The sequence below is a fragment of the Quercus suber genome, unplaced genomic scaffold (assembly GCF_002906115.3).
Source record: "Quercus suber isolate HL8 unplaced genomic scaffold, Cork oak 2.0 scaffold_229, whole genome shotgun sequence".
Classification (NCBI taxonomy): Eukaryota; Viridiplantae; Streptophyta; class Magnoliopsida; order Fagales; family Fagaceae; genus Quercus; species Quercus suber.
The window spans coordinates 394155-404968 of NW_027069687.1; the positions used below are offsets into that span (position 1 = coordinate 394155).

General features: G+C 35.8%; 1 protein-coding gene across 1 annotated transcript; it reads left to right on the top strand.

The window, feature by feature from the left end:
* The first annotated feature begins 3897 nt into the window (after positions 1-3897).
* Positions 3898-10814, top strand: LOC112005545 (lupeol synthase). Its single transcript, XM_024037817.2, is given in 20 exon segments — positions 3898-4029; positions 4531-4752; positions 5468-5653; positions 6009-6098; positions 6424-6621; positions 6823-6907; positions 7036-7202; positions 7323-7511; positions 7616-7729; positions 7882-8001; positions 8077-8199; positions 8299-8397; positions 8559-8615; positions 8768-8814; positions 8898-9041; positions 9275-9288; positions 9291-9451; positions 9566-9646; positions 10101-10184; positions 10329-10814. Coding segments are annotated over 19 exon segments (2265 nt in total). The 5' UTR covers positions 3898-4029; positions 4531-4557; the 3' UTR covers positions 10440-10814.

Below are 10814 nucleotides of genomic sequence, written 5' to 3' on the forward strand. Positions count from 1 at the left end.
GAGTGCTTTAAGGCTGACTTTTGCATTCCTATCATTCCTCCTTACTTCCCTTTTGCTTTCCTCAGGTATGGAAGGGTTTGTACTTCCATGGCTAGCAATACTCAACTCCATGTCATGTGCACGAGTTGCTAACTCTTCAAATGTTCGAGGCTTTATCCCTTGAAGGATGTAAAGGACCCAATGCATGCCTTGGATGCACATCTCTATAGCAGAAATTTCAGAAAGTCTATCCTTGCAATCTAGACTCAAAGAACGCCACCGATTATACAATGACGGACTCATCTTTCCACTCTTTGGTATTAGTAAGTTCTATCATGCTCACTGTACGACGTGTGATATAGAATCGGTCAAGAAACTCTCTTTCGAGTTGTTGCCAACTGTCGATTGACTCGGGTTCTAAGTCTGTATACCAATCAAAGGCATTTCCTTTGAGCGAACGGACAAATTGCTTTACAAGGAGGCCTCCTTGAGTTCCTGCGTTCTCACAAGTTTCTACAAAGTGAGCAATGTGTTGCTTAGGATTTCCATGGCCGTCAAATTGCAAGAACTTGGGGGTTGATACCCATTTGGCATCCTCATGTTGTCGATGCGCTTTGTGTAGGGTTTTGAATATGTGAGAGAACTTGTAGAAGAACCTCCATATTGTGCTCGGATGGTATTTGTTATCATGTCTTGTAATTGTTGGACTGATAACGAAGCAACCGAAGTAGATTGTTCTCGTCGGGGAGTGTTTTCAATTTCTCTTCCTTCGTCATCCTTTGCAGATGCGAATTTATGACCATGGCTTGATTCACCAAGATCTTGTACTTCGAGTTTGTTCATTAAAGTTACAATTTGGAGGTCCTTATCTTCAAGTGCTCTTGTGAGAAGGACGACCCTTTGTTCCATTTCAACCATCTTTTCTTCCATTGTAGAGGTGTTAGTCATCATGACTGACACAACTTCCCAAGATGATGGAGAAGGAAGTGAATTGAAGTAAGCATATGAAATCTCATTTTTTGGGTTCCCTTTGATGGGAGAAAGATCGTGTGACCAACTTCTTGTGAAGGAAGAAGGGGATTTGCCCCCATACTTGAGGTGTTCCAAGGTGGAGATGTCCTTGTTGATGACCTTGTTTCTTGTAAGAGGGTCTAAGGAGATGATTGTCTGAACCTTGGTTTCCTTGGTTGATTGATATTGAAGTTGATTATTTGCTTTGGGTTGGCTACAATTGATTATACCAATGTAGTTGTTGGTGGTAGCTGTACCAAGTTTAGTTGAAATAGCTGTTGAAGCTTGGATGTTCTTGCTGGAGGCCATTTGAGCTGGTAGCAAGATGATGAAGATTTCTTTCTTTGAAGGAGAATGAGATGAGAGGCAGAGATGTCCCACCGGGCGTGCCAGAATATGTGGACGACTAAATTTCTCGGTTCGAAATAAGTCAAACAAGTAAAATAGTGTCACAAATGCGAATTTGTATTGATGATTGTGTAGTACAATTCTCTGTAATTACAAAAGAGTGATCCTCTGATTCGATCTTCTTGAAAGATTTGTTAATTGGATTTGTGGTAATGTGATTTTCACTTGAACACAAAGTATCCTTCAATTTGGTTGAAGGATGGATCGAAGATTGTTGAAACAGAATTACAATGAATCTCTGGCTATGAGCTTGTTAGAAATCCCTTGTTCTTCACGTTCTTCGTGTTCTTCGTGTGTTCTTCGTGTTCTTGATGTGTTCTTCGTCTTCGAAGGTTTGTGGTGGAAGTTCTTCGGTGCTTTAGAGGCTTGAATCCGTAGAGCTTCAATGATTTGTGGTTTGTGAGGTTTCTGGAGGCTTTTGAGCTTGATTCCAGTGAACTTTGAGATTTAGGAATATGATTTGGATGATTCCTCTTCGAATGTTCTTGGTATTCGAAGGTTTGTGGTGGAAGTTCTTCGGGGCTTTAGAGGCTTGATCCGTAGAGCTTCACTAATTTATGATTTGTGATGTTTTCTGGAGGCTTTTGAGCTTGATTCCAGTGAACTTTGAGATTTAGGAATATGATTTGGATGATTCCTCTTCGAATGTTCTTTGTATTCGAAGGTTTGTGGTAGAAGTTCTTCGGGGCTTTAGAGGCTTAGATCCGTTGAGCTTCACCAATTTATGGTTTGTTAAGGTTTCTGGAGGCTTTTGAGCTTGATTCCAGTGAACTTTGAGATCTAGGAATACGATTTGGATGATTCCTCTTTGAATGTTCTTGTATTCGAAGGTTTGTGGTGGAAGTTCTTCGGGGCTTTAGAGGCTTGAATCCGTAGAGCTTCACTGATTTGTGATTTGTTGATATTTTTGGACACTTTAGGCTTGATTCCCGCAGACTTTTGGATCTAGGCGGATGATTTGGATGATTTTCCTTCGAATGTTCTTCGTATTCGAAGTTGAAGTTCTTGAAGTTCTTGGAGGCTTTAGAGCTTGGTTCCGGCAGAGCTTCTGGACTTCTGAGTGCTTCCAATGGCCTGGTCCTCCCTCCAAATCTCTGGATCTCCTTGATCTGATCTCCTCAGCTCTTCCTCTCAGATCCCCCCAAATGCCTTAGGAAGGCTTCTATTTATAGGAGTTTAGGGGTAGGTAAGTGACACATGGCGGAGCTTGATTGGTGACACGTGGCAGCGCTTGATTGGTCTGCTTATGTCATCGCCTGCACATGCTGGACTGATTGTGTCATCGCTTACACGTGCGAGACTGCTTATGTCATCGCTTACACGTGCGAGGCTGATTATGTCATTGCTTACACGTGCGATGATGTGTGATTGGTTTTTGCATGACACTTGGCAAATTTCTGTTGGCTTCTGAATAGCAATAGTAAAACCTAGCAGTAGCATGTGGCGCTTTGTAATTGGCTGCATTTTGTGGACTTGGTAGTGTGATGTGTCAGCTTGTGATAGGTCGGGAATTTTCCCTGTCTACACATATATACACACTTTTTTATTGATAAGTTATATATATACACACACCTAACCAAAAAAAAAAAAAGCGTAGTATTTTCAATCAAAATTATGTTTGATGGCGATTTTTCATTAAATAAAATTCATTTTTTCCATTTTCATAGTGAAATTTTTAGAAAATTTCATTTTAAATACAAATTTTCAAATTGTATACTAAAGTAAGTAAAAATAATTTTAATTGAACTAATGAAATTTTTAAAAACATGAATGATCCGAAACTAGGAGGAATAAATTAGTCTCCAAACATATTTGAAGACATCTTGCTCTAACCTATTTTGTGGCAACCATAGACACATTTCATGTATAGTTTTAGTGACAAGATTTTTTTAATGAGTCAATGATTTGTTAATCGCCACATAACAGGTTAAAAAAGATAGATTCAAGCATGTTTGATGCCAAACTTTATCAAATATTTAACAGATATAAGAGTATATTTTACAATAAAATATAGAATTGCGAAAAATAAAGTTATATCTTTATAACTATTAGAACAATTTTTTTTTTAAGAGCATCATTGGACTAATTCAAATATTTGGGGGGGCCAACTCTTATTTTTATAGACTAAATTTTGAAGACATTAAAATAATTATATATATATATATATTTAAAAAAAAATTTCAAAATTTGGGGGGTCATGGCCCCCCCACCCTTCAACACAGCTTTGCCACTGATAGTATTTATACATGAAATGGTCATTTTCATCATTGACTGTGAACTAAGGTTTTGAGTTTATAAAGAACTTATAATTTATATCTTTTGTAACTAAATCACGTATAATGTATCTTAAGAACTATATAATAATATCCAAATATATACATTGCCATTATTTTAGATAATAAAACAACTTTTATTATTTTAATACATGATGCTGTACATAAAGTCAAACACAAAATGATACAACAGGTTTTAGAGAACTAATCCTAACACTTCTCTCTCCTAATTCTCTTCTACTTAAAGGGTCAAGACCTCACAATTACACTGCACCCCTAGAAAATTGTTCTCCGAGTGTGCCAGCCTCTTGGTATCTCACTAAGGAACAAACACAAAATTTTCTGTTCCTCCTTAAAGGTATCACTCAAATATTCCTCCTCTTTTCTTAATTTCTCACTTTCCAATCTCCAATTTTCTCAAGAAAATGATCTTGATCTCTTTCTATGTAGACTAGTATATATGTGTATGTTACAAAACATATCCCTGGGTCTCTATGAGATAAAATATTTTGGCTCCAAAGCATGTTATATTAACGTTGTCCTAACTCCATCATCAAAAATATAAAAAGAAAGTTGTCCTAAGACCTAACCCCGTTTTTATACATTTTTTTTTTACAATATAGTTTTAATTTTTCGAGAATTTATATCAGGGTTTGTTCATAGATACGATATAATTTGCACATATATATTTACTAAGAAATATGTTGTGGTTGGCTATGATTTATATTATACAAAGTTTCATACCAGCTATGACTCTCTCTCTCTCTCTCTCTCTCTCTCTCTCTGTGTACATAGTTGGGTTTGGTTCATTCAAATATTATTAGGCTAATGATCATATTTACTTGTCTCATGACTGTAGGACTTGTATTCGTTACGTATTTAGAGGATGTGGAAACTGAAGATAGCCGAAGGAGGGCCAGATTTGGTGAGTCTAAACAATTTCATTGGGCGGCAACACTGGGAATTCGACCCCGATGCTGGTACTCCAGAAGAGCGTGCTGAAGTTGAAAGATTGCGTGAGGAGTTTAAGAAAAACCGGTTTCATAAGAAACAAAGTGATGATCTTTTGATGAGGCTGCAGGTAACTATATATATATGGTGTGTGTGTGTGTGTGTCTTTTCTCTCATATATTTTCTGAGAATATCATGTTGAACATTTCATCATGTTCATTAGTCTACAAGCAGCATAAACTATTCAACCAGCCATATAGAGTAGACCACAGGCTGTTGATCCTTTCAATGAATCTATCCCCTGTTTTCTTATCCAACGTAAGAATATTATTGATGTGCTTTTCGACTCGTTTAAGTTTGGTGCACGGGGATACACGCAACATGAGTAAGACAAATCTCACGTTTGGCTTCATAAATTACCGAGTGTTTTTGTGCACTAGTTGAATATATTTTAAAAGGGTCTCATCCGTGTTAAGAAGTAGCAAAAATATTATATATATATATATATATTTCAGTATATTTTTTTCCTCGAAATTTGCAGTATATTTGATTTTTGGTCCTTCAAATTTAAAAAGTCCAGATTGGATCCATAATTTTTTCTTAAAAGTAAACGATTCCATCCTTCTGTGTATGGGTCATCTGTGTTAAATTATTAGAGATATTGTGGTTCATGAGGCTTAAATATATTGTAGGCCTATATACTTTAATATGTTTCCCAACACATAATAAAATTTTGAAATTTAGTGCTCTGTGTTTGACTCTTATAAATTCTATTTGAGAGTCATTGTCTCATTTTTTTTTTCAGTTGGACATATCTCTAACTCTTTGATATTGCAAACTCACAGCTTCGAAATGAGAACCCATGTGGGCCTATTCCACCACCAGTCCAAGTGAAAGAAACAGAGGTGATAACAGAGGAAGTAGTGATAACTACTCTGAAAAGAGCACTGAGCTTTTTTTCATCCATTCAAGCCCATGATGGCCACTGGCCTGCTGAATCTGCTGGCCCTTTGTTTTTCCTTCAACCCATGGTATGTATTTTCACGCCATTTGTTTCTAAAAAACTCTCTCTCTACCTTTGCTTAAGAAAATAAAAATGTTGTCAAAATTGTAACACTTCTTGAATATGTTCATTCCATAAGGCCAATTGGATTGGTACAATTTCTAGAATTATTAAAAAAACAAAAAAGGCCCATCAGATTGGTGCAATTTCTTGCATATACTTTTTGACTTTAGGAATTCAAGCTCTTAACCGCACAACCAAACGTGTGTGTGTATATATATATATATATTGTATTTATGACTTGCTATATGGGGATGGCTGAAAAATTTAACCCAGTGACTTGTTTATTACATTTAACATAACTTCAAATTATTGCCATGCAGGTAATGGCATTGTACATCACGGGAGGTCTCAATGTTGTGCTTTCGCCAGCACACCAAAAGGAAATAATTCGATACTTGTATAATCACCAGGTAATATTTTGTTGTAATTGAAAATAACTTTGTTTTCAAATAACTTATAGTTCCAAAGGATCTATATAAATTCGAGAGTGAACCACCCCCCCCCCCCAACAAACAGAAAAAAAAAGACACTTAAAATATACACCAAAAGTCTTTTGAGTTCCACCTAGTGAATTGGGGGGGATTTTTCTCCAATATGATTTGAAAGAAAATTCTATCTATCTTCTTTATAAACTCATCACACAGTGTTAGCATATATTCAACAAGCCAACAAGCCTAAGAAATTGAAAATTTTGCATAATTTTAAACTATATAAGTTCGTTTATTTGTTGGACAGAATGAAGACGGAGGTTGGGGCTTCCATATTGAAGGTCACAGTACAATGTTTGGCACAACTTTGAGCTACATTGCCTTAAGGCTACTCGGAGAGGGACTTGAAGATGGTGAAGACATGGCTATGGCTAGAGCACGGAAATGGATCCTTGACCATGGTAGTTTAGTAGCAATTCCATCATGGGGAAAGTTTTGGGTCACGGTACAACCAATTGAACCTGTTAGCCAATGTTGCTTGGTTAATGTTACACTACTTATTAATTTTTTATTCAATTAATATATTTAAAATTTCACTATTTGATTATATGTTCTTTATATTCTTAATATGTATTGTCAAATTTTGTGTCAACCAGATGCCATTTGTTTCTATAAGTAAACTTGAATTGCCTCATCTTTTGTATAGGTACTAGGAGTATATGAGTGGTCAGGTTGCAATCCATTGCCCCCAGAATTCTGGATTCTTCCTAATTTCTTCCCTATGCATCCAGGTTTTTGTAACTCACATCTTTTTCTTGAAAAGAACACTTTTTAAGTTGCATATCACTCAAAAAATTTATGTAGTAGTTAGCATAGCGAATGTATCTAATCATCACGACCCTCATTATTTGCAATACAGGCAAAATGTTATGCTACTGTCGCTTGGTTTACATGCCAATGTCTTATTTATATGGGAAGAGATTTGTCGGTCCAATCACCAGCTTGATTCAATCAATAAGACAAGAGTTATACAATGAACCTTACCATCAAATTAACTGGAACAAAGCTAGGAGTACAATCGCGAAGGTTATTTGAAGTCTTTTTGCATTTCTTGTCCATGTTAGAAATATCAGTATCATATCCTGCTTATTAGCAATTTTCACAAAGTTGATGCCTACTTAAAACTTACACAATTTGCTAATTTAGGAGGATCTCTACTATCCGCATCCCTTCATGCAAGATATGCTATGGGATTTTCTTCACTATGTAGCTGAGCCTATCCTAACACGTTGGCCCTTTTCAATGTTGAGAGAGAAGGCAATAAAAGCTGCAATTGGTCATGTACGTTATGAGGATGAGAACAGTAGATACCTTTGCATTGGAAGCGTAGAAAAGGTCAATACTTGTGTTGCAGTTCAATTCAAATGAAAGAAATATAAAATCAAAGTATTTGGTGTGCCATCATTGAATTAAATTTGTCAAGGTTACATGTATTACAGCTTTTATGTTTGCTTGCCCGTTGGGTTGAAGATCCAAATTCAGAGGCATACAAGCTTCATCTAGCCAGGCTTCCAGACAACTATTGGGTTGCTGAAGATGGCTTAAAAGTTCAGGTAATATGACCATTCCCTTGCGTCTTTCGGTGACTTGACTTTTCTTGAAAAAGCAAAAAAGCATAATTAGCATATCCATAAGCTTGAGTATGTTAATGCAATCACATATACTTAAAAGCATTTACTTATGATGCTTGATTTATGTGATGTAGAGTTTTGGCTGTCAGATGTGGGATGTGGGTTTTGCTATTCAAGCAATTCTCTCTTGTAATCTAAATGAAGAGTATGGGTCAACACTCAGGAAATCACATGAGTTTGTCAAGGCTTCACAGGTCAGAATATATATCAAGTACTGCTTACGTGATTATATGAAAGATAATGCTTAACTTAATCATGTTATTTTGTAGGTCCGGGAAAACCCTTCTGGTGACTTCAAAGCTATGTATCGACACATTAGCAAAGGAGCATGGACTTTCTCAATGCAGGACCATGGTTGGCAAGTCTCTGACTGCACAGCAGAAGGGCTAAAGGTAATGCCAACTCTAATACATTTATGATTTATACTAACACTGTCAAGGTTTATTTCAAAGGAAAATTTTTGAATTTTGGCAAAACCTACTATTTTTCAGGTTGCACTTTTGTTCTCACAAATGTCTCAAGACCTTGTAGGTGAAAAAATGGAGACAGACAGGTTCTATGATGCTGTGAATGTCATTCTTTCTCTACAAGTAAGAATTCAACCTTGCAGATTTTTTTTTTTTGACAAATTTACATATGGTACAAGTTGTGTGTGAGTCATATTATCCACTTCACTTATTTAACTTTATTAGGTTAAATGATCCTGAAATGCATCACTTTAATAATTGACTTTCTTTTAATACCAATACAGAGTAGCAATGGTGGTTTCCCAGCATGGGAGCCTCAAAGAGCTTACCGTTGGTTGGAGGTAACTTCTCCAATAAACCTACTAGTTTCTTCCTAACTTGTTTCAATATCTCAACTTTTCCTTGAAAGATAGGTTTGCACATGTTTATGGCAAAAAAACCATTGTTTTAAACTCACCACTCATTCCCATATTTTTGTATCTTATTTTTGCAGAAATTCAACCCCACAGAGTTCTTTGAAGATACTCTTATTGAGAGAGAGTAAGTTATCTTCCAACAGAGGAATAGTTGTCATGGTATTAGTCATGTTATCTTCCTAACATTAAAATTGAACCACTTTATAGGTACGTAGAATGTACTGCATCAGTGGTTCAAGGCTTGGCACTCTTTAGGAAATTCTATCCTAAGCACCGTAGAACAGAGATAGACAGTAGCATTTCCAATGCAATTCAATACATTGAAGACGTACAAGAACCTGATGGATCATGGTAATATGTTTTTTTTGCACACGCTTATATTCTTGATTCACACCATGAAGTACTGCTCTATAGCCGCACTATTTTCTTTTGACATTTAGACAAAAAATAAAAGTAGCCAACTATGATAATATCAATGACAATAAGAGACTGCTCCAAGTTTTACTTCTTCTTTTTATTATTATTTTTTGCTTGATGCCTAAGGAGAACCCATCAATACTTACACAAAATTTATACTCATGTAGGTATGGTCATTGGGGGTTTGCTACACCTATGGTACATGGTTTGCTGTAGGAGGATTGGCAGCTTGTGGAAGAAACTATAGAAATTGTCCTGCATTGCGCAAAACTTGTGAATTTCTGCTATCAAAGCAACTACCTAATGGTGGATGGGGAGAGAGTTACCTATCAAGCCAAAACAAGGTATGGAAATTTGTTTCGATTTAAATTTGTACTTCTTTGTGCAACAGGTGTGGATAGATATAGAAGGGAGGAAATGGAAATAGAGAATTCAAATAAGTTTTCTTTGTGCAACAGGTGTGGACAAATATAGAAGGTAACCGTGCAAATTTGGTCCAAACCGCATGGGCACTATTATCGCTTATTGATGCTGGTCAGGTTGGTACATCATTTTCTCCTAAATTATTTAATAAGTTTTACATTGACATAACTAATTTAGGTTTCAGTAATATTTTTGCCAATTAGTTGGGGAAGTGTCATGAAAATGAGTAATCCAAGATATCAATCTGCAATCTCCCACTGGTCATGATATCAATCACATCTGCAGTTATGCCCCAAAAGTATTAGTCAGGTTACTATGGGGGTTCCTTGTAATCACTTATATAGCCCAGTTCGGCCTAATAAACATACACTTATCAAATCCAATTCATGTAATCTAGGATATCATATATATATATATGAAAACAAAAATTAAGATCCAAAAAATAGATTTATGAAACTTTAAAACTTAAGTATTAGATGATAGCAAAATTTAGAAGGTGAGCTTTCAGTGATTGCTTTGGAAGCGCAGATGGATCCCATAAACTGATTCTAAACGTTTTTATAAATTTAGGCCGAGATAGATCCAACACCAATTCATCGTGGAGTCAGAGTGCTGATCAATGCACAAATGGAAGATGGTGACTTCCCTCAACAGGTAATTCCTGTTTATTCAAAATCCAAGGCATTTAGATAAGTGTTTGTCTTAGTTGTGTTGTTCTTTCATTTCTTTTGTCAAAATAACTTCTACATACCAAGATATTTTTTGAAGCATAGTATAACCAATTGTTATTGGCAACAGGAAATAACTGGAGTATTTATGAGGAACTGTACACTAAACTACTCTTCATATAGAAGCATTTTTCCCATATGGGCTCTTGGAGAATATCGGAGGCAAGTTCTATTTGCATAAAACGTGAATGCGTAAACAAAGGATTGCATATGGAAGTGCACCACCAATGTCCAATTTATATACAACTTTCACATAAGCAAGAAATATAGATAACTATATACTACTTGAAAGATGTAAAATATATCATAATGTAGTTTTTTGTGAGACAAATGGTTTGTCCCTCTACAAAAAATAAATGTCCATTAAGTTTGTGTAAGGATATCCTTCATTAATTTTCTGCAGCTTAATCATGTAAAGTAATATTTGTGGACTTACCCAAAAGGAAATGTAATATTTGTGGATTCTATAAGTGCAAGTGCAACATGCTATGTTGAATTATAGTGTATACTTCCGTAAGAAATGAATAAAAAATATATAAGGTTATAGGTTTTTCAA